Source organism: Haliotis rufescens, unplaced genomic scaffold, assembly GCF_023055435.1.
Source record: "Haliotis rufescens isolate VD_foot unplaced genomic scaffold, xgHalRufe1.0.p SCAF_8, whole genome shotgun sequence".
Classification (NCBI taxonomy): Eukaryota; Metazoa; Mollusca; class Gastropoda; order Lepetellida; family Haliotidae; genus Haliotis; species Haliotis rufescens.
In genome coordinates this window covers 35,660,356-35,686,451 of record NW_025964372.1, presented here as the reverse complement: position 1 = coordinate 35,686,451, position 26,096 = coordinate 35,660,356, and the positions used below count along the sequence as shown (strand labels likewise).

At 39.4% G+C, this 26,096-nt stretch overlaps 1 protein-coding gene across 2 annotated transcripts in view; it reads right to left on the bottom strand.

Annotated features, from left to right (window-relative positions):
• The window catches only part of LOC124141796 (discoidin domain-containing receptor 2-like), a 237,610-nt gene that overhangs the window by 45,638 nt on the left and 165,876 nt on the right, over positions 1-26,096 (bottom strand). For both annotated transcript variants that reach the window (XM_046509913.2, XM_046509914.2), the window contains exon 4: positions 3,180-3,321. In XM_046509913.2, coding sequence (XP_046365869.1) covers positions 3,180-3,321 — 142 coding nt within the window. The remainder of the gene's footprint in view (positions 1-3,179; positions 3,322-26,096) is intronic.

Sequence of the window (26,096 nt, the reverse complement as noted above, 5' to 3'; positions counted from 1 at the left end):
GATTGTTCATATTCATGAGAACTAATTGCTTTAGATCAGCAAAAGCAAAAGTGAAAATTTGACACATTCATTTTTCTTCCAATTCTCAAGTGTTGTATCCCTGGTAACACGCCTTCAAACAAAACAAGTTTCATGTCTTGTTGAGAAATGTGTCATTAAGATCCTCTCGAGAAATAAACGACATTCTTAATATCAGTCAGAGATGACATCAAACACAAAATCTCTTGGCCCTGTGAGATTTCTGTCACCTAATTCAATTAATGCCATGCATTTCAATAAATTGCCCTGAGTAATTGCTGTTCCTGTAATTTGGGAAGATTTTCTTTTGTCTTGCATGCTGGCCAATTCAAACAACAGACAGAGTCATGCTGATACTCCTTATGTAATTACAGTTTCATTTAACATACCATTTTCATCAGCGTGAAACATGACTGAAGAGGGTTCGTAGTTCACCTTTCTTTTTATACAAAACAAAAATGTACGCACTACATTAACACTACTTTGAAAATATCATACAGCAATCCATATTGAAACAATGGTTTTAAATAGTTGAATGAAATAAATATGGACATGTTTGCAAAAGTATTTTCAACCTTGAGTTGATCCAATTTGCAGGCACGCTGAAAGTATCGGAATGGCAGCCATTGGTGCTGCATTGTCCGACTGCATTGAAGAAGCAATTACTGAGTAGAATCGATATTGGCCTAAGGTAGGGCTTAATGACAGTGACAGGCTCGGGTCAATATTGCACAGATGAAAACGGAAGACGTAGAATTGATCGAAGATCCGGATTGGAGGAGAAGGTAAGTCCAGGAGAGCAAGGGCAGAGAACTCTGTAGCTACCATTGATTTATCCTGACTCGAGTGTTGGTACCTGCTTCCTTTGGCCATTGTGAACAATAGATCATGTCTTTACCCTGATGTGGGAGGGATATATGAACATTGGTGATTTCCATCAATCCTATTGTCTGTCCGTCAGTCTGTCTTTCTTTCAACTTGAAAGGAAGACGAATAAAAGGGATTTCTGAAATTTTGCAAAATGTCTGCAGAATAAGAAAACACGTCTTGTTTGATTTACTGAAATCATATCGCGTTTGATTGATTTATTGAAATGATATTAATTAGAGTCATGACCCTTGCATTTCTTTCATCTCATCATCAGCAGAAAAGCATAACTATTGTAGATTCAGGAAACTATGGTTACAACGAACTCAAAGAGACCCCTGATATTAGTTTGTTACAACCATAGTTTGTTATAGGCATATGTAAAGCACATATACAGCAAAAAACGGATGGGACCTGAAACAATTTGTTATATGTGTTGTTTCGTTATAAGCGTGTTCGATATAAACGTAGTTTACTGTATTGAAATTTAACTCTTTTGTTGGGGGGGGGGTACAAACTTAGTTTACTGTATTGAAATTTAACTCTTTTGTTGGGGGGTGTCCAACATATTTAAAATACAGTGTTGAAACATTGGACACAGGTTCCTACTTGTCTGACAATTTAACAGCTTGAAGAGGTCTGGCATGGTATTTCTACATGCATTAATAAACCTGGAGAAGGAGCAGGTTAGATTTCAAGATGAAGCATATGTTCTTTGAACAGAATCAGTTCCATCTCTTGAGACGAACATGTATTCCCTGCAGCGAAGGGTGTCATCAAGGGGAGGTAATCCTACATCACTTGACCTTCCATCAACTATCACTGTACTTCAAAGGATTAGGCCAGTTGACAGAAATGTCAATACCTAGACACTCAAGACCAAAAGTCCAATAATTCTAACATGGCCTGATCACGAGGAAACAGCCCCAGCTTTGCGAGGTACAAGAGATGTCTATTAGTTTGCCCCTGTGAGTAGTTAGACCAAGAAAAACAACAAGATTTCACCTCCTTAATTACAAGAGCAGCAACCTTTGATCTCAGTCTCACCCATGAGGCCCCGAAAAATCAATGGCCAGTAAAGAGTGGCCTCTCTTGCACCTTATTCTCCAGGATTAATGAAGAAAAAGAAAATTCATTTGTCGTAATCACTTTTTCTCAACTGCATTACCATCACACAAATGAACTTTACTGTACGGAGGACAGATCTTGAATCATCTGTTTCTTTATAATTAATGGGCCATTGAGAATGGCAATGGTGCACACATAGCTATTTTCTTACAAAAAGTGTATTTGACCCACGGAATCAATCCAGGTCCTTCTGTTGTAGTCTGGGGATGTCAGAACTCCCTGTGAATATAGCAGGTGTGACATCGGGGTGTGTGACTAATTGCTTGTGGGGCTTACTTGCCCTTAGGGGTCTAAAACTTTCTCCCAACTAGGTAGTCAGTATTGTAAAAAGGAAATCTGTATGAATTAATTCTGTGATTTTTGGACAGCATCAGTGAGGTGAGAACACTGATATATTACTCTGTACTCTGTGTGTGTCTGTCTGTGTGTCTGTGTGTCTGTCTGTGTGTTTGTCTGTGTGTGTCTGTCTGTGTGTCTCTGTCTGTGTGTCTGTCGGTGTGTCTGTCTGTGTGTCTGTAGGGTAACCTTTAAAGTACCACCTTTAAGATCTTTTGGTGCGATGCGTCCGGGGATCGAACCTTCCGCACACTCTATCCACTAGAACCACGGATGAGGTCAGATAGTGTCTGACACTGGAAAATTATCTCAGTGAATCATGTCACACCATGTGTACACAGCACCCAAATTCTGTTAATCCAAGGATACCTGTGTATGTGTGAGGCCAAATGGTGATAGCTTGTGCCAAGCACGTAGTGTTCCTTGATGTCTGGCAAAACAACATGTCACTTAAGGAAGAACATTTACGGATGTCAACATTTTTATTATGAGGAACAATATTTTGGGAGGCGGTTGGGTAGCCTAGTGGTTAAAGCGTTTGCTCGTCACGCCGAAGACCCGAGTTCGATTCCCGACATGGGTACAATGTGTGAAGCCCATTTGTGGTGTCCCCTGCTGTGATATTGCTGGAATATTGCTAAAAATAGCGTAAAACCATATTCACTCACTCACTCACTCAATATTTCAGAGTATGTACTTACTTATACTTACACCTTCATCAGGTGAATGAAACGATGTGTTCCTCATAATAAAGAAGTAGACATCCATAAATTTTCTTCCTTATGTGCATCACTTCAAAATGCCTTTCAAAGACTTAAAATGTCCCTTACCTTTCCATTTCCAAATCGACCTTGTGTTTCCACCATGGTAATGACCATTAGTTTTCCAAGGTCAATCTGCAAGTACTCGTAAACATCTTTGGTAATGGCTAATGTAGGACACCAGGCACCGCCCTTTCTTTCTGTTCGTATCCTGAAAAATACAAAAGACAAAATTAGTCTTGTTTTGAAACAAAGGCTAAACAGATATGTTAGATCGATGCTCATGACATCAATCACCAGACTGTTTGGTCCAGACTAGATTATTTAAAGACTGCCGTCACATAGCTGGAATTTTGAGTGCTGCATTAACAACAAACAAACAAAACATGTTCTACGTACAATGCACAGTCACTGTCAACTACTTCCTCAGATCTTCGAACGCATGAGTGCACTGCACTGAAACAATAGGTTCGCCGTTGATGGCATACACAGACCCCCAGCGCCATCATCAATATTGCATTATGTTTTATGGCAGCAGCCAGTTCATACAAAGCCATTATTTCCTACAAACACAAACTTTGTTTTACATATAACACACTGTATGTTTTAGACAGCTATCTCACTTCTATGTTTTCTTACCACACTAGTTCAAAGCCATGATGTTGTAAACACGTTCTAACAAAGCATGGTATGGGCCATTACTTCCATGTCTGCTTTATCACAAGTACCCAGTCTTTCAGATTGATCATTTCTAAAATGTTTAGATAGTATGTGTATAAACACACATAATCCACACTAAATGCCCAAAGGACCTGTGATACGTGAACCTGTATTTTACAGGGTATATCCTCTTGTTTGTTCCTGTCAGGCCTTGCTTTCAATTTTCCATTTCAGTACCTGTAGTCTCCTCACCCCCTCTTTAATTTTTCCTCCCTCAGGCAGTAACTCACACCTCCCCGGTGTATAACCCTGAAATATTTACTATACCTGTGATAACAAACCACATGATCATCACAGTCCAATCATGTCATTATCAAACGGAAACACAACTGTGTTAAGTCTTGGATTATCTCCCCTTGGGCTAACTACTTTTGACTAGAGAAAATCAAGCCTGTATGTTGCCCACGTTTAATAGGTAAGGTTTTGTCAAATGTTGGCTTGAGTTACATGAAGGCAATTGTGCTAAGTATATCAATGACATGACATCAACGAAGCATGAAAATGCCAGCATTTGTAGTCCATGAACCAGAACCTATAGGGTTGCCACTGATACTGGGCTTTGCATGATGGGTGGGTGGGATGGGGGTAGAAAGGGGTCGGATACAGGTTTACAGGGATGAAGGGTGAAATTAGAACTCTCCCCCTCCCACATCTCTTAGGGAGCAACAATTTGGGGCCTGGATTTTTTATTTGAGATGAACATTTGTTTTTTTAATGTTTAGGAGTTCCATTATTTTTTCCAACATAAACAGAAGATCAATTATTATTTTTAATAAATAAAAATAACAAAATGTTCTCTTTGGACACTTGACTGCAAGAAAAAGGGGTCATTATTTTTCTCATCTACAATGCGAGTCATTTGTAAAAAACGTTCAGTGATAGATACTGTGAAGATTGTTCAACACTATTGGGGTACGATGACATGCAAGTAACCGAGTCTGTGACCCAATCCAATTGATCACCTCACACAATCAGCAGAGGTTGCTGGAACCAATTCCAAGATGGAATTCCAATAGGATGTATTCAAAGAAAGTTTTCATAAAAGGGTCTATCCTATGAACAAATAATACTGTGCAAATGTATTTTGTTGAAATATGGACAATGCAATCCACATGTTTATTGTTTGCCTAAAGTATGAAATGTGTTTTCAATCACACAGTGATCTGAGCAAAAGGAAACTATTTTAGAATTACATTGTTAGTTGATGATTGAACATAGGTGAGTAGGTTAATGGTGGTGTGAACGTTTGATGTGCACGTGCACCATACATAAGTGTCAACAAATCCTTTTGGAAAACAAGGCGAGCTAACAATGGAGACTATATGCCATCACAGATGCAAGAGGTCGTTGAAAACGAGAAACTACAAATGTGCGACAGGAAACCCACAAATGGAATACAAGCAATGTCACATTTTATTTCACTCCAAAAATAAAGCAGAGGCTGTTGCCTAGTGAAAACTGTCTTTCGACATTATCCGTAGTGCAGACGACGGGGTATTAGAGGCTATCAACATTATTGGATGTCTACCACAGCCTTGGCAGCAGAACAATCTATTATTTCTTTCCTAAGCCTATAAATATTTCATGACTGAAGCAATAGGAAGTAGCCATATTATTTAATATTCAGCATATTTTTCATATAAACATTTTGCTTATTCGAATTTGCACTTCTTTAGACTCAAGATCATCATTTCCTAGGTGGGTGAGCGTGCGGCCGCTGTGTAGAGTTGTGAACCTATAATCGAGAATTTGAATCCAGGTTCACCCCGATTATGTTTCTAGGTTTGTCAGCACCATCCCCTTCTTGTGAGTGGTAAACGTCTATTACCTGCATCATTTCGGGCTTTCCTCCTACATTAATCTGATATGAGTGATATAACTGGAATACTGTTCAAAGCGGCGTTAAACCAATCTCACTCACTCATTTCTGGGTTTAACTCAATTATTATTAACAATTATTGCAGAATGAGACTACACATGCAACAATGTATATATCTCCTAACTATTCTGTATAAGCAGGACTGTTTGTGTAGCCCAGCTTGTGACTACAGGGTAGTGAATACCATCATTAAGGACAAAACCAGACAGTTCTCAGAATGAGACAGACCCTCATCCCCCCATATCCTTTCATCACTTTGGTACAGGACATTCTTGAGACTCTTCCGAAATAAAGTCCAGAAACTACCACCTGCAGCAGTAATTTCTATCCTCTAACGCTAAAGAACCCCATTAATGTCATGTGCTATTGACGCAACAACCAGCTTACACCTTTCAACCTGAGCCTCTGTCCAAAGCAATTACCCAGCATTCATTAGAGGAACATCCTGAGTCACAAGAAGAAATAGTGGCTGGAAGAAATGTCCAACACACGACATCAGGGAAGTTGTACAAGCTGTTTGTGCTTTGATGTGAGGACCATCCCCAAAGGACCAAAACATGCCTTTGTGGAACTAGCAATATTTCTGGCGATCTTTGACCAGGCATTCTGCCTCTTCAACATGTTTCAAGGAAGTTCTTCAGACAAGTACCGTTATTTTCTCAAAAGTTCTTTTCATGTTAATATGGTTTGAGGTGCTTACAGCTGTGATTAGGTCTGTGATAGTCCTGATTACCCATTGACATTCACAGAAGGATCAATAAGGAACATCAGCTATTATAAGGAAACTTGGAGCTTAAATATGAAGGATGTGTGCATATTCCAACACATAATCATCATCAATATTTTTAACCTAATTTACACCTGGTGTCATCACTATTGGACAGAGATTCATAAAATAAAAGCTACTCTTGCCATATTCATAAGTTTGTTTTGTTTGTTTGTTTGTTGTTTAACACTGCACTCAGCCATATTCCAGCTATTTGACAGCTGTCTGTAAATAATCGAGTCTGGACAAGACAATCCTGTGACTGACATCATCAGCATCAATCCATGCAATTGGGATACAATGACATGCATCATTTGTGTATTTGTTTGTTGTGTAACACCAGACTCAGCAATATTGCAGGTATATGCTGAGTGCAGCATTAAACAACAAACAAACAAACAAACCATAGTTAGACATAAAGTGGACACTTAAGTATAAGGTGAAACTCATCTTCAATATCACTGGTTATACATATACTTTCTTGAAAACCCAACCGAAAACATTCCTAATGTGCAAACCAACCTGGAACTGCCTTTTTCAGGTTCAAATCATATTAGGTTTGACATGAACACACGCCATGCTTTTTCTCCATGATGTAGTTTCTCAGACCTGTACAGTATTACTTACTCAAAGAAGTCAACTTCCCTTAGCAATTCTTTGGCAACAATGGCAGCGCTTCAAGAATCAATACCGAACCAGCCCCTCGACCAGAGTTGTGCCTCAAATATACGCATCTGATCACAAAATCAATACTGTGAAAGTGCCAGCGTGCGAACCGCGAGTTTTAATGTGTACATTTTCAACTCAGCAGCGCATTGTTGAAAGCTAGTGCTTAAGGGCATGAAATTAATCTTCCAAGATCAATGTCTCATTCAGAGATAGATTGTATACGGCTTTGAACATTGTTATTACTCAAAAATAACTAAGCGCAAAAAATAAATACCCTACAGAGAAACTGTATTATATCGGATTCAGACTTGCAGAAAGTTTCTATCAACTTCCTGCCAGTTAATGAGAGTTTGGTTTTTTAACACTTTATTCTTTCACAAACTTTTCATTTAGTTACAAGAACATCTGCAAGCTCAAATTTAAATCTATTTTCTCAAAATATATATTTTATTTGGAATATTGTTTTAGGTCATAATTTCAACAGAAGAAATAATCTATTTTTGCAAATGAAATCACAGATTTCAACAAACCCTTATTGACTCATACCAGTTGAGACTTCTTTGAGATCAGGTGCACTTAAATTGGTTTGTTTAACGTTTCAAAAACTCATTAATCACATGCACACAGCTAATGTGCAATTGGTACAACAGAGGCTAGAAAGAAACGTTGAAGAACTTGTCTACCAGTAGTCAGTCTCACAGTCCCTAAATCATGTTTTTTTTCCCTTCTGCCCAGCCCTTAGTGTAATGCTCTAAATGAACCAAGTCTAGATTTGCCACTGTCGGTCTCTCAGTCCCTGAACCATGTTATTTTCCCTTCAACCCAACCCTTACTGTAATGCTGTAGCCCTAAATGGAAAAAGTCTTGATTTTCCAGAGATTCTGAAAACCCATCTCATTGGGGATCCATTTTAATTTAAATGTAGCTGCTTGTTTCTATCAAAATTATAAATTTACAGAGACCAAGCGTTAGTCTACTCTACCAGTGACTGCCCCTTTTATGCTACCCAGTGCAAACCATGGAAAGCCCCAAGCTTCTCAGACATTAAACTGGTTTATCCTTCACAGATTTGTCTCACAACACTTCACACAATCGGAATTCATGTTTACAGTTTTCCATGTGATGGGATAAACATCAGCGATACAAAGATTGGTTAGTAAAGAGAAACACTTATTCCCAGCCAACAACAGCAATCACATCACTATGAATGTTCTGAAGCCATCATAATTTGTCCATTGCTTGTAAATTCTAAAAGGTCCCTCTTCCGAGAAGTAATCTTAGCATCATAAAAAGTCCCTCATCTCCTATCAAAATCAGTAGGTCTGGAAAGGGTTGAAAGCTCAAAGGGTGTTCAGTGCCTCCATTCTCATCGCCAGTCTTCATAAATCACACAATTCAGTTTTCAGTTGGTTTTATGTCAACTACAGATGAATAAAGCAGGTGTTACCTAAAGTTTGTTTGTTGTTTAAAACCATACTCAGCAATATTCCAGCTATATGATGGCGGTCTGTGTTTATCAAGTCTGGATCCAACAATCCAGTGATTGACATCATGAGCATTGATCCACGCAATGCCATGCATCAACCAAGTCAGCGAGCCTGACCACCTGATCCCATTAGTAGCCTCTCACGACAAGCATAGTCGTCTTTTACAGCAAGTATGGGTTGCTGAAGACCTATTCTACCCCAGATTTTCATGGGTCTGCTTCTAATGACAAGCATGGGTTGATGAAGACCAATTCTACCCCGGATCTTCAAGGGTCTGCCTCTAATGACAAGCATGGGTTGATGAAGACCACTTCTACCCTGGATCTTCAAGGGTCTGCCTCTAATGACAAGCATGGGTTGATGAAGACCAATTCTACCCCGGATCTTCAAGGGTCTGCCTCTAATGACAAGCATGGGTTGATGAAGACCTATTCTACCCCGGGTCTTCAAGGGTTTACCTCTAACGACAAGCATGGGTTGATGAAGACCAATTCTAACCAGGATCTTCAAGGGAGCCTCTGTAGGTTTTGTATCCCCAAGTTCTTTCTATTTCAAACCTTGTTGTTGAGTTGTAACATCTAATACTGCTTCAAAATGTCACTGTGTCCTCCCACCAACTTTGATCAGCAGAACAACATCCAAGACAGTATCAACCCTCTTTATCCAATATCCTGATGTTGAAACAAGAGAAACTATCAAGCCCATCATGCACCACCCACACATTATCAATCTTGTCCATGGTCCACAGGAAATCATCCTCGATGCCAGCGTATTCCACAGATGGGATGTTATAGCCCACGTAACACGAATAATGGAAAATAGCATTATTATCAAATGATATCACAAATATGAAAAAGTTTTGAGCCATTTATTTCCAATTACGTTCTTGTTTTCTGCCCAAGTTCACACAATGACCTGACGTAATGTTCATGGCATCAAATGTTGAATTTAACATGGATCTTTATGTGAGAGTACCACTCAAATACATTCATTAGAACAAAATCATCCCCTTCCTGTGGCCAAGTCAATAAAATTTGGTTGCTGATTTCAACAGAATCCTAAAAGGGCACGAGTGTGATGGAATTATACTACTTTCCTAACTACTGCCTCTAACTACATATAAATACCCCATTAAAATCAGTGATCGGAAGGTCACAAATGGCAAATGGTATTGCCATACAGGGCATTAGCATATGTTAGGGATGAAGGCGCCTTAATTTTGTCACCCTGCGAAGATGGAGAAAGTTTATGAGTCCCTGTTGGATAATCAAATCTCGTTTGTTGAAGGAAGTCTTGAGATGTATGTATTTGAAGGCAACTCAACACAAAGACTGGAGTTAATCAAGAATGGTGTAATTTATTCCAAGATGGGAGGATGTGGAGAGGGAGCTGATTGTCTGAGGCAATATGGCCATGATGATCTTATTTCAGAACACAGATGGTAAAAGATATATTGGGTACTGACACAGATCATGAAGAATTATTTAGTGATTTGGTAGCAGAAGTCATGAATTATTCAAAAGACACGGACACAACCACAATACAAAACTTGTAAATGAAACGTCTGCTATTGAGTGTTGCCTGTTTACATGTTTACCATTAACACTGATTCAGGAAAATATGGCCATACCTATGCCAATTTATTGTGAATGAAATATTTGATATTAATAACTTTCTAAGTTGCATAGACTTAAGACTTTTGGTCATACATAGGATGTTAGCTGGTTGATATGCGATAATGGGAAGGCATCTGGTGTCTGCAAACTCCAACAGAACCACTGACAGTTGAGTGGCGAACAATGCATTTCGTGATATTGCCTGAAAGGTATAAAATACATGTATCATTATTTTGACATGAAGAGTTGACCCATGGAGGTCTGATTACTCAGGACTACCTGGATGGTCCCTGCAGGGGATATTTCAGGGGGTTTCAACGGCTCAACACATCAATTCTGGTCAATTCAAATGACTCATCTTCTTGTATCAGTTGTAACATTAGGGTAGCCACAACTCAACAATACTTCCATGTGGAGCTAGGAAACCTCTGATTGACCAATCAGAATTGAGAATTTCCAAATTCATTGTACAGCAACCATTTGCGAGTATGTTTATTTAACTTAAGAGTGCATTATCTACATCTTGAATTTTGAAATGGATAGTAACAATAAAAATAACATGAAGTAACATATACAAGTGGAGGTCAAATTCCGTGACTTGAATAACACATGAAATGGTTTGTCAAAAACAATTGAACTTTCTTTGTTCTCCCAAGATTTCCACAGGGAGATCGTATCACCGACAATGATCTAAAAAGTGTCAAAATCTACTGCTTGTGAAGAATTCCTTTCTCTCCAATTTTGAAATCCAACCTGACAATTTTTTGTGTGATTTGAGATTTTGTCTAGGAATACTGACTGTTGAGAAATTTAATCTGCTTCTTTTTTTCTCAATCCAAGACAAATTGTTCCATGAGACAACAGTTAAAATCTTTACGAGTTTGAAATTCATGAAAAAGGGTCACCCAATATTTTTTTTCCATGCCGGAGTGTGTATGGTTTTTTAGTTGTCAACAGCAGTGTCCTCATTTACTAATCAATCATATATGGCTGTAAGATAACGTTGATAGTTTCCTTGAACAAACATACAACACACCAGAAAAAACATCCCCAGCCTCTTCACTCTGACTAAAAAACTGTACATCACGTCTTGTAACCCTTGGCCTTCTGATGTTTAGACAAGATCAGCTGTGGCTGCGAAACATATATCAGATTTGATGTGTTGTATAACAAATAATGCGAGAATGGCTGCATCTTGTGAAGTTTACAAGAATGGAAGTCATTATGACTGTATGTATAGTACAGATGACTGGAAATAGAGTATATACAAAAGTGACCACTACTACTGTATGTGTGTTGTGAGGCTCTCAGATTCAAGCACATACCATATTCGACGTAATAAGCCCCCTGCTCTAATAAGCGCCCATGGAGATATTTGCTAATATATTGGCTAGTGAACAATCCCAATTAGCACCCCTTCCAATTGATCAATGTACACAAGACTCATTTATTTGTGTACAATATGCACTCGTATGTTATATGCACACGTAATTATGGGCAACCAAATTCCTGAAAAATGTATGTCTAACATAAATATTTCAGGCTGTCAGCATAAACCACGAAATTTATCTTTCAACTCTGTTTTTTCCAACAAAATAATATTCTAATTAGAGACCCCTATTTCTAATTTTGAGAGCGCCCTGGGCGCTTATTACGTTGAATACGGAAAGTGTTGTATACTACTAAGAAAAGTTAAAGAACACCCGATTTTTTCTAGGGATGTGTGGTTAGCCTGTCATGGTTGGCGGGAACTGCAGCACACAGCCTCCCTATTGTGGGGGTTCTTTTACTTGTTTTGAGTAGTATATTTTGCTAATAATGGATTAATAATGGATCAATAAAATTATCGATCATCCATCCACAATCATCCTAATCATCCTAAACAACACAATCATTATGGTAAACCATCCGTCACGGATATAGGGAAAGAATAAATGCTTCACACAATTGTCATTTAAAAGTTATTTTGTGTCGTAAAAATGTTCCTAAACTTTGCCTGCCTTTATGAAAGAGTCGTCTGGGTTAAACAGTGCTTTGAACAGTATTCCAGTTTTATTATGGCGTGTCAGCTTGATGTGGGAGAAAGTCAGGATTCGAACCCACAACTGGTTTCTGGCGTGCCCAAAGGGGTGCAACTCTGCAGAGCAAATTGCAGCGCCTGTGCCACCTGTGCCCCCCCCCCCCCAGCATGCTCTCACAACTAAGTGAGTGACTGAATGAGTGAGTGAATATTGCTTAACGCCACATCAGCAATTTTGCAGCTATTCGCGTCGACTCACAACAGTGCATTCACTGCATCAGGCAAGTATGCCAAGCACAACTCTCCTGAACAGACTGCAGGAATTTAATCTTTTATTTTTAAATATTGAACATGTGCACTGGCTTCCTATTCTTGAACAAACAATCCGAGGACCAAGTTCGACAGCACGCCATGATTCTATCTCCAACATATCGCTGCCCACATATTCCCCGATCTAAAAAGTATCAATGTTACATGCTGACAAAAACAGTCTTTACAAAAATTTGATTTGATTCAAGAACCTAAATTTTTATCAATGGAAAGTTGCTAATTATTCCCAGAGAGTAGCTTAAAAAAGAGGCTGGTCACACATTTGAATTACTCCTGTCACTCATGGTGCTGATAAGGTGAAATAAGATTTCTGCAGAGGGATAGTGGCTATCTTAGCGAGATAGTGACGGGTGAGAATGGCTCCCTCCATCACGCCTGGAGTCACTTGGATTCTGCTGGAACACAGAGTGAAGGCTTTTTTACCATCGTCTGCCATCTTTGGCAACCTTGAAACACAGGTCTATCAGTATCCATGAGTTCCCCACACTTCGAGCCCATACCCACAATTCTTACGATTTGAAGAAGCATGACCTTTAGTTTTTTGTCTCTTGACAGCTTAGTTATCTGTGAGTTTAACTTTCAAGCCACATCAGAACAAATAAAGTCCGCATTTAGACAATTCACGAGGCATCATAAAGAAAACTCCTGCGCCATGACTTGAATTTATACATATATTTATTTATTTTTACTAAAAGCCTTGGCAAGTCTAGGTCAAACTTAACCAAGTCTAGTTTACTTATATGAAAACAGCAGAGAAAGAAAGGTTCTTTTGAAAAAAAAAAATTACAATTATTTTAAAGAAATGTTTTCATAGACTTAGTGTTAGTCTATATACAGAAGAGCCTGTCTTGTTTAGTTCATATACATGTGGTGATTCCGAGTTTGTTTGACCACCTGACGGATTAAATTGCTGAATATATTGTACACGATGCCTTCACAGGGCGATTCGCTGTGCAGAGTTGCGTCCCTTGGGCACGCCAGAAACCTATGATTGAGGGTTCGAATCCCCGTTCACCCCGATTATGTTTCTAGGTTTGTCAGCACCATACCCATACTCGTGGGTTTCACCGAAATGGTAAACGTCTGAGACCTGCATCACTTCTGGCTTTCCTCCCACAGCTGACACGCCGTGATATGACTGGAATACTGGTAAGGGCGGCGTTAAACCCAACTCACTCACTTACTCACTCACAGGGCAGGAAACAAGCATTGTACAAGCATTATCGATTTGGCACATTTCATCACCATCTTGTAACCAACATAGGTTGCAGGGGACCAATTCTAATCCAGAATCCCCACCGGGCGATTTTGAATCTAGGGAAGTAACTGGGAATGACATAGGCTGCTTTGTTGTATACCCAAACTCATCAATGACGCCAAACCAAGCAATATTTACCAAACAGTTTCAATTTTCAAGTATAAGTACTTTCAGTCGGACCAAGAACAATTGGCACAAGACGCCAACTGGCACGTGCACAAGTCGACATTAATGCTACATACAATCAAGGCCATGTAAGTGTATGGCAGTAATGGTAGTCTTGACACTAAAAACCCTGAGCCCTGAACATGGGTTAAAAGGTTCAAATCTCAGAGGTATAGAGAAATCACCTATCCGTTCTGTAACATAAATATTTATCCAGTATTACCTCCATATGTAAGACAAGGGGAAAGGTCAAAACACAATGCTGGATCTCACCTAAACATGGTGTTTATTACAGGCCCAAGTGGAGTTGTGTTTTCTGACAATACCAGATACAAGGACGGCAAGATATGCTTTGGCCCATGTCCAAATCTTGTAAGGAGTTTTTGAAATTCCTTGTCAATCTTGGAGAGTCTTCTATCAATGACATATGCTGGGAGCAGGTGATAGGTGTAATGACGGATGAGCGGAGAACATGAAGCTAGCTACCCAAAACCTCCACCACATTGCACTTCCTTCAGACAGCCTCCTTGAAAGCAGCCCAAGTGATGGCATGCCAGAATAAATCAATTAACTTCCCAATTGCTTGAATACATAGACATGTTTACTTACATAATGCGTTTCTGTCTGTTTAAACTCAGCAAAACAGTCATGTAAACTTTCAATGCCTGTGAACCGCACAAAACACTCGATTTGCATAATACAGAGCTTTATAATTGTTTGCATATATGTATTTTGTTATTTGATTTGGAGGTCATGGTTTTGGCTGTCAGGATTCTACTGGATTCTTGGACTTTTCTCATTGATTAATGCTGCTTAGATTTCTTCTCCCTCGAGGCACCTACTTCTAGAGCCAGGACCGAGCAGTTTGTAGTTTTTTATTCATTGTGGAGGAAATTCAATTTGTCAGCCTTGCAGTGAATGTAGTTAGTCTAAACCTGAGCCAAATTAGAAAACCTATCGGGTATATCAAAGAGACGATCTTACTGTAGCTGCTCATGAGAAGAAACATTGAGAAACATAAGCTAAAATCAAAGGGAATTCCTTATGGAGGGCTATGTCAGAGAGGATAAGAACCAAAGTAGAACTAGTTGGTAATTTCCGATACTATATTGCCAGCAAACAGCAGTGGTCAGCTTGGTGACCAAGTACCAAGTAATAAACACTAGTGGTCCATTAATACCAGTTGGTATTTGTTTCTGAGTCAGTGAGTTTATTGTAAGGAAATAGTGTCAGGACATTGATAAGATTTATACTGATCTCCTCTCTACTCCCTATCAGAAAATGTAACCTGAAAGTCATTTGAAATCAATTACACGAATCAAAAGAAGTTTAAAACTCCAAGGCTTTCAAAATAATTCTTCCAACTTTTTCAGCTTGTAAACAGTATTAACCAGTGTCTTGTGTGTAAAAAGTACAGCTAACCAGCTTCATCAGCAGAGAGATAAGTGATGTCATTTGATTGTGACATCATGGTAACCAATGACATCACAATGATCTGCAAAGCATTGTGATGCAATTTGATTTCAGTGGCATCTCCTTTGTCATCCGGGGTCATCTATTGTTAGATATCACTGTATGTGATACACTCATTAGCACAAGTCATAACCAAAATGTGACCAGCAAGTTCCACATACCAATGCTATTTCCTCTGTAACCATTTCCAATTGCATTAACAATTATCTGTGTCCCTGTACATTCTATTCACCCAAGTGAACATACCTGCCTCATTATATGCACAGCAGGTAATGGAAGTCTGCATGTAAACAAACAAACCTTACACGCGAAAACAGAAACAGATTTTAATACCGACTGCCCTGCCAGGGCACACCGATGGAAATTGAAGTCAGAATATGCTAATATACAATATAGCCTAGCTTCACCTGTCATCTCAGGCTTGTAGTCCCAGATCAGATGCCACCAATTACCTTTCCAACTCCTACCATCAGGACCGCAGCAGCTATGGATGAATTGTATAAACTAAGCTAATCTCAACACAAATATCATGTTAGTTGTACACACAAAATAACCCATGCGACCTTTGGCATAAACTAAACTAATTAACGGATCAAAATGGAAGGACTTCACCAACATCAAACATCTCGATATCATATCCATGGACATTTTGTATATGTCTTCTTCATAATCACCTTCGCTGTTCAGTCTTCTGTCAACTTTGACCTTTATCAATGCCCTCTGAATTATAAGTTAAAGCTGATGAATGGCATATTTGTAAATATTCCGGGAATAGATTTGATCAAGTGGGCATCTGTGAAACTGCTAATATTTGGGTTAACATCAAGGTGACTTCTAAGTCATCATTATCATTGCCAAGGTCAACTATCATTGAAAAGAAATGCAGAAAAAGCCATCCTGGTTCAGAAGAGATACCCAGAAAATGATTATTCTTTACATCTATCCGATTTGACTGTCTTTTTATGACCTATATTTCCATTCCAATTTCTACAGTTCACTCATAAACGTTTGGATTGTTTATTTTCTACATCTGATCAAACCATCTGTGACTTGATAACATTCAAATCAGTGTTTCTCCAGGGTTGGATACACCAGACCACAAGACAACACTCTGGTATTAAAAGATCCTAAACCTTACATGGTCTAAGTCATCAATCAGCATGTAGAAACAAGAAAGTGATTTCCTAACAACTAAGAAACAAGATCTTGAATGAGAGAGGGATTTCCCAACAACTTGCCCGAGATGGTGATTCACATTTTGCATCATGCTTAAACAATTTGTTGGATGTCAAAAGGTCTACCAAACAATGTTTGAAAACAAGTTTCAGGGAAGCTTCACAAGACTCTTGATGTGAGCGTAGCCCGTTCCAGAACTGTGGCATTAAGTCTGGTGTCTAAGATGTCACAAGATGTAAGCTTCCCACCTGACAAGATGTTGCCTCCTCCAAGATTCCAAACTTAGAAAATCCACCCTGATGCAGATGTGTGGAGCACCGAAACACATACCACTTGAAAACAGATGCCTCCACGTAAACTCCTATAATCTTTCGTGCGGGCCTACCACAAAGAAGGATGTTGGAAAAAGTGGGTTGTCAAATGAAACCTCTTGAAAAATAAAGCATATTTGTATCACAAAGGGTAGACATTTTATAACACAGTAGGCCCACTCCATGCCCTTCATGAGCACACTTGCAGAGATCTTCTGTACTCCACCTGGTGGTTGAGTGAGTGAGTGAGTGAGTGAGTGAGTGAGTGAGTGAGTGAGTGAGTGAGAGTGAGTGAGTGAATGAAGCTCTACCACTGTGAGTTGTTGGGTGAGTGAGTGAAACAATGCTTTACCACTAAGCCGTGACAGCTACATACATAGTCCATCACACACATCTTGACTCCATGTAGAATTGTAAACTTATTATCTGAATGGCATAAATAAATTATCACTGAAAGAGAATTTTGTTACAGGCCACTTATCAGAAAAGCAGAAAGCAAACAATTCGGTCTGGATCAAAATTCCCATAAAATTCCCACAATGAATGTTAATAGCAATAATCTTAACTATTATAGTCTGTGTGAATTGTGGTCTGAACAATAACATACTCATTGATCCAAATGTCTCTTCAACCATCAGATAGCAGCACCACACCATATTTCAGGAGACAGTCTGATTCCTAATATTGACAGAATACCGCTGATCTTACTTCACATGAAACTGGACAAGGAAGGATTCATGGGTAGAATCAAATATGAACCTAAACAGTTAAATGTTTTACTGTTTCTCACATGGAGGGAGGTGAAAGTATAATGACTTCCCATATGGTGGCTGCAGCCAGAACGCAGATACCGCCCTTGATCAATACTTCTTCATGCTATTTCCACAAGTCATATTCATACAAAACAGATGTTGTAATCACTTAATAGCCAGTTCAAAAATATGCACTAAATTTCCTTTTTCACCCTTATAAAGCATGAAAACCCAGTACATTTATCCGTAGAAAAAACAAATACATTATCCAGTCTGGTCACAATAGCCATTCTCTCAGCTGCTACGACTCTGAAGTACTCTTTTGATGTTCGAACCATTGTCTTATAATCCGTCTGACTCGTCAGAAACTTGACAATAGCGTCTTTCTTTTCAGACTGTCTGACATATTAACTCTTCTTAAACCTTCTTGGGAGTTTGTATAGCACAGTGGTAAAGTGTTTGTTCATCAAAGTAAGGCTTGGATGTCTTCCATGGCAACTGCTGAGAAGAAAACTCACTCACTTCATAATTTTACGTGAAATAAAAAAAATTGCATAAGGATTAAACATTTCTTGATCTTAAACTATAGGTGTGAACATAACCTTTCTGCCATACATCTTAAATTACTATCACACTTAGATCAGGTGCTCTAGTCTTGAACTAAGCTGTTTGTTTATAGTTAGTGGAATATTGCTGTAAGGTGGCGTGTCCGCCAACATTTAAGTTTATTTTTCAAGGGATTGCAGCAAATTTGCAAATTAAACAACTTCACATGCAAGGAAGGAAAAGGGTAATTCAAGATGGCTGTGGTATCGCAGGGAGCAGACGAACCCGTGAGCAGACGCCAAATGAACTACCTGACCCACACAGGGGCATCTTTGGCCAGTTAGGGTTTCATTGCAAAAACAAGAAGCTGGATATATCATGGCAGAAAATATGGTGAAAAGCGTGAGGAATTCATTATAAATACATAGTTTATCATGCCACCTCCTCTGGTTGAGGAAAGATAACGGAAGTGATGGAATTTAATCCAAAGGTAGAAGACATGAATGAACATGGAGAATTTCATCCAACAGGATATGTACTCTCCTCCACCAGTAAATATGCTAATAGAAACAAGTTGTTCCTGGTGGGACTATCATCCTGGGATATAAAACTGTGATCTGTGACAAACTGCAGGGCAGAGGAGAGTGGCCAACCACAATCTGCTGTGACGTCTGCTGATGTTGAATTCCTTGAGTAAATTACCGTTCCAACAAACCGGCTATCATGCCTTGCAGTCTTCAATTTCACATTCTCTGATTTGAGTGTCTTGGTGGACACATCACTCAATGGAGGAATGGAGAAATTGGTGGGATTCACAACATCAAAGATTTTTTACACAACTCAGCCTTCGACATGAGCTCTTAGCAAAAGCCATTACACAACCTTGAAGAGCTTCTTCCATTTGAAATATTACCCTAAATAACAAAGGTGATGCATATCTTTTAGCTTGTGGAAGCCCACTGAAGCTGACTCTAAAAGTCAGGGACTGCTATGGTTTCGCTAGGCATGTGGAAACAAGCAACTCTCATCATAGTACACTTCAAACAGGTGATGTGCTTCAGACTTATTTCCCTTCATTTACTATATGAAGGATTGATGGCAAGATGTCTGTACACCCGTTGTAGCATATCATGAATAACCAATCACACGATGATGATATGGAATATTAGAAACATTTTGTAACCACTGCACTTCAACAGCTGTCTTGGAATAAAAAGAAGGTAGACACATCCATGATTGTGATGCTTTACCGTATAATCTTACAATTGGAACAGATTAAAGCTGAAACATTTCAAAGGAAACATATCAAAGACTTGTGCAGGCCGACTTTCTGTGATTGACTCTATTTTTTTCACAAAGACGATCCCGACAGCCTCAAGTCAACTAGATGTATCAAACAGCTTTCTGTGAGATATGAAAGCTTTCATCAAAGCACAACAGAACTCAACATGGACATTAAATCTCTTCTAGCAGTGGGAAAACATGACATATCATAATGTCTGTTTTTCTAGACTTTTAAACCTCATTCCAATAGGTCTGGGTACCGAACCTGATACAAAGTTTGTCACCAAGGACACAAGGGTCATGTTTGAAGAGAATTATTTGTGTGACATACAAAAAGTATCTCAGCATGTCCCTTGCCTAATGGCAAAATGGCTGCTGGTGGGGTACAGGTTCTTCAAAGAACGACCACCAATCTGACATTTGGTGCTGCTCAACATCATCAAGATGGCCCAGCAGGTTTGGGCCATTACTCTGATTGCCAATACAACTGCAAATAGGACAATGGCCTCGATATACTCCTACTGACCCTGAACGTCTCTGTTCAGTCAAGTGTTTGGTAACACAATAATCTTCAGGGATAATTTCAGTGTAACTCATACCCATAATTTGCAATCACAGACTAATGGAATTAGAAACAAAGCTACTGTAACCTTGAGGGTATTACCCACCCACAAAGAAGAATGGATGGGAATGAAGAATGGATTCTATTTTGCAAATTAATGGCCAACTCTTTACACTGCCCATGGCCTATATGGGCCAGATGATGATTGAATGCTCAGCACTTCATCCCCAAAGGCTACACACCTAGGTGTACTTAGGATTGCTGTGATGATTATATGGAACATACTTTTAGGATTCCTGGTAAATACTGAACAGAAATATTGGTAACAACGACACTGGTCTCACAAATAACTGCTTAGATTCCTGCTTAGACTAATTCTTAGTCCCAAATATAAAGTTATCTGTTTTAAAAATACATATCTTCAAAATAACAATCCAAGCCGATAACAATGTTTTGTTTCAGGAGCTAGATGCAATCTAGACTTGTCAAATCATTCTAATCTGAGTTCATTATATAATTTATTCTCTAGGATCAGGGAGACAGACCAAGTCACACTTGTCATCGAATGAGTGAGTGAGTATTGTTTTACACCGCATTTAGCAATATTTCAGCAATATCACGTCAGGGGACACCAGAAATGGGCTCCACACATTGTACCCATGTCGGGAATCAAACCCGGGTCTTGGGCGTGATGAGCGAATGCTTTAACCACTAGGCTACCCGAAAGCCCCGGTCATCGAATGAGAAGATATGAAGATATGATGGTGATGCTTTGCTGCGGTTATTATTGAAGTAAACTAGACTATTTAATGTACAGATGGAAAAGACACCATACTAACAACATTTCACTGATTTAATATTTTAGAAAGCAGAATTTTATAGGGTCTACTACTTATCAAAAACAGTTTATCTGGCAATTTGTGACATATTATTGGGTTCAGCAGCCAGTTTCAAAGAAGCATATTAGCCCATTGGTCACAGCACTCAGTGCATGGAACTCCTCTGAGTGGTGATTATAAGCTCATGATGACTCGGATATGCCTAACAATACCACGGGTCACAAGTAGTGTGCTCCTGAATCCTTGTCTTGCTGTGCATGCTGAAATTACAGGGATCCTTGAAGCCTGCATTGCCAGGGTTTCACGTCTGAAAGAATTCCTGATTGGTTTGGAAGTGGATGGTGACTTTAGGAAGAATGGAATCAAATCATGGTTATAAAATATTGGCAATAATAGAACATGAAGTTTAGATTCTTGTTCAAAGGAATCCCAATAATTGTAAGAGCTAGAAATGTATTGATATTGATAAAACTATGACTGGTCTCCTTTTGATAAACAGTGTGATGTTTAGCTTTTGTTCTACGTGTTCTACTTCAGGGGTTTTGATGAAAATTTGATGCTCTGTGTTCAAGAGTGAGTGAGTGAGTATAGTTTTATGCCACTTTAACAACATTCCAGCAATATTATGCTGGGGGATCCAAGAAAACTGGTTTCACACAATTTCCCATTTGGGAAATCGAACCCAAGTTGTCAGTGTGACCGATTACTGCTTCAGCCACAAGGCTACTCCACCACCCAATCTAGCCTTAGAGGGGCAGTGGGGTAGCCTAGTGGTTAACGCATTCACTTGTCACCCCGAAGACCTGGGTTTGTTTCCCACATGGGTACAATGTGTGAAGCCCATTTCTGGTGTCCCCCACCATCTATATGATTGCCACTGATGAGAAATAGGAGCCAGCACTGAATATTTTGATATTTGAAAAATATCGCCTTTGTTTACAGTTTGGCACGTTTCCTTGAATAAATGTCTCGATATTCAAGTGCTTGATGTATTACATTAGGTGTGTGATATTGTGAGTTCCTCCCAGAAAGTTGCACCCTAAGATATACACATCCTCCAAATATAATCATTTCAAAGAGTTTATACCCAGTCAACTCCCCTGGGAATATAACAAGACACATCTGCAGACACTGACATTCTCCGCTGCATGATGCGTCTGTGACTTCACTACCTCACCTCATCCACAATTCCAGGAATGATATCATTGCCTGGTCTACATAATAGCTGAGAGGAGTGTTGCAGCATTCTTGAAACCTGCACAACACTGACATGCCCTATCTGATATAGGCGCCATTAGGATCCATAGGCCAGAAAGCTCCACTGTCGCCATGTCATACGGTTAGGATGTTATCACATTTATACACCACACATGCAGTGCAAGTATCCATATACAATGCATGGCATTACTGACGTTATACAATGCACATTGTTCCGAGGGATGTATCTGAGTGTCAGATCGACAGGAAAGCCAACCCTGGATCAAAGAAAGTGTATCAACACCACCTTGGGCTACTCGAAGCTCGCAACATTACACACAGGATAATCTTAGTGAGGTGTAGGATGCGTTACGCTTCTTCCTGATCACCTCATGTGCATGTACAGGTACATTAGTGACTCTTGACCTCTGGAGAATGAAAACATGCATTCCCAGGCAAGCCTGATGTGGATGAGAGCACTCTAGGGCATCCAGTGTTATACAGACGATAAGTTCTGACCTCACCTAAACGGGAACCACTGGGCAGAACCAGCTGAATAGACACACATAGTTGTTTATTGTACGGTTTCTGTACACGTTTCTGTACAGTGATACGGCTGATGGCTCATCCCTGGCATGCTTATTCCTCCCTCATCTTTAGAGCTGATATTGAACTTCCTTCCTGTATCACTTGTACCAGAATGTCAAGATGTCATCGGAACTGTTTCAGAACGTCGCACATTAACTTGAGTTCCTTACCACTTCATTTTGTTTAGGGACCGCCTCCGTGGTCTAGTGGTAGAGCGTCCGCCCGGAGAGCGGAAGGTCCAGGGTTCGATCCCGGGCCGCGTCATACAAAAAGACGTTAAAAGATTGTACTTGTTGTTACCCTGTCTGGCGCTCGGCATTAAGGGGCTAAAACAAGGACTGGTCGGCTCGGAGTCAGTATACTGTGTCTGAGTGGGGTATTCATGTTAAACTGCGGCATGGTATCTCAGTGAGCTAGCACTATAAATCGGCATCAGGCCGGACTAGTACAAGCAGCCACACACACACATACACGTGCATGCACGTCGCTATATAAGTGCAATAATCTTGGACGCGACGTTAAACCCAATTTCACCTCACCTCACCTCACCTCACCTCACCTCACCTCACCTCACCTCACCTCACCTCATTTTGTTTAGGAATATTAAACTTAATGAGGGGAGATGTAACACATACTTCTTATAGGAAAAAACAAAAACACAAAACTTGTATCTGTAAATTCAATAACTGTATGTTACAATTATTTTGCAAATTTGCTTTTCCTGTAGTGATACAGAAGGCTTTCAGTGTTCCTGTTTACTGATAATTACCATTTTGTTACCAGTAAAATTAGGCTTGGACCGGTAATTCATGTGACTGCCAGTCCCTGTGGACCAGCAAATAAAAAACCTTATAACTCTTTGTTGTTGAACAAAACATCAACAATATTCATATAAGCATATTTTTGGAATGAAGTCAGGGTTTGCCCTTGTCTAGTTTTAGTGCAAGGAAATAACTTTTCACTTTGCTTTGAGGTTAAATATCCATTTGAAGCGACTTTGTATTGAAATATTTCAAAAAGGAGAAGAGAAATTGTGACAGAAGTTTGTGTGAATGACGTGTAGACCTAATTAAGTTACTTCAGAGATGACATCACTGCACTGCACCAAATCTAGTGGGGACTGGTAATTTTTAGCGTTGCCAGTCCACTAGGACTGACAGTGTCAAAAGCCAGTGGGAACAGTGCTAGAGTCCATGTAAATTGGTTCCTTCCTTGAATCTGTCTGGTAGCCATGTGGTTAGAGTGTCTGCTCATCTTGCTATCAACCCAGGTTCTATTCCCCCTATAACTACACTTTGTGAGGCCCATTCTTTCAGTACCTAGTCCCAATTCTACTCTGCCTAGGAGATATCATTACAATGAAATTACATCACAATGTTTTGCAGACAATTGGGACGTCATCGATTACCATGACATCACAATCAATTGACATCACAATCTATTGACATCACTAATATCTGTGCTACTGAAACTGGTTTGCAGTATTTTTTACATTCAAGACACTGTTGTTTGTTGTTTACATGGAGTGATAAGATGGAAGAAATAGAATAACAAGCCTCGTGATAATATATTGGATATCAAAATCCACTCTGGTGACTCATCTAGTGCTCTATGTAAGGTTAACACAAAAATGGTTGACTATGACACTGCTGTGCTGTATTAGCTAATTTTGAAACAGACTGTAGTTTCAACAGTTTGCCTGCTGATCCTGCCTCCATCAGTGTTGGGGGACAGGACCAATCTAGACTTGAACCCCACTGGCGCTAAGTGCAACTTTGGTGCTAATGTTATTTCATGGCCATAAAGGAAGTTTGTTCAGAGAGATTCATTGATCACTCTTTGATCAAGAATCTATCCAATTTAACGTACAGTCTTTATCAGGAAGATGAATTCTCTCTAGGATATTAAACGGTCTTTTTGAAGGATAGGTACCCTCATAAATAATATTTTTTCATGAATTTCATTTTTAGACATCAAAATCATAACATGCAATATGTAATTAGTTCTAAAGCTAAAAACACACCAACATCATACCTTGGAGCAAAAAGCATTGATTAACACCAACTGCCATGGAAAAGTCCTGGTAACATGAGCTTTATTAAATTGCCCAGCCTTTACGGAGAGTTCAGTGAAACACCTTAACAACATGAAGCCCAATATCAGCTGTGATGACTTGGGTGAACTAATCCAATATACAAGACTCTACACTTTGCCATCAAGCATAGGCATAATGCAATATAGTGGACTATCTACTGTGCCATCAGCTGAGGTCATACATTGTAGTCTAGGTAATTTCATTGCTAACCATTGCTTACACTCCATAATGTCTCCCTGGGGCGAAACCAAGCCTGACATTTACCAGAGATCAGTTGATGGTTCATTCCATTATTGAACGGTAAGGAACTCAGCTGTGGCTTTATAGTCCTTCCACACAGACAAATTCAATATGGTTTTTAGGGGGGATTTCACAAGGAAACACCTTGAAATCTAATAAAGGACATGGACTCAAAAATCCTTACTTAATACTAGGAACACCAATAATAAGAATCATCATCATCATCATTAACACTATTTTCACCATCATCATCATCATCATCATCATCATCATCATCATCACTATCTTCACCATCATCATCATCATCATCAACAACACTATCTTCATCACCATCATCATCATCACCATCATTATCATCATCACCATCACCATCAACACCATCTTCTTCATCATCATCATCATCATCATCAACTATTTGTATGGCACTTTTCCATGTTTGATATCATGCTCAAAGCACACAGATATTAATTACGTCAATGGATCAGAGTGCACTCAATTCATTCTCAGCTCCCTGGGGAGTACACAACCCATTTGCCTGTGAGGCGCTAGATGGTTAACAGTCATATTACCATCTCATCCTACATTACCATACTGGCTTTACAGTTTAGTAACCCTGTAGGTAGTACAGAGAGAGCCCAGTGTAAGGAGAGCACCACCATAACTACCAAGAGGGTGGTTGTATTTTGCTGTAATCTCAAAATCACCTGAAATAACATTCCTTCTCAATATGCACTACTCCTGGTACATTTGACAGATCTACAAGGTCAGGCAGAACAGATACTAATGTAAATAAATTATTCCAACATCCAGGTATTATTTCAAGGCGTGGCTTACAATGCATCACATTTCCTTGGTGATGAAGTGAAATCACTGTAGCAGTGTTAAAAAAAACTGTTATTTCAATCTAAATGTGATTAGCTGCAGAGAGGCAATGAAATGGAATCTGGACACTGAATATGGAATACATTGCAATGACGACTGCTAGACTGTGAGAAAGATGAGAAGAATTATAG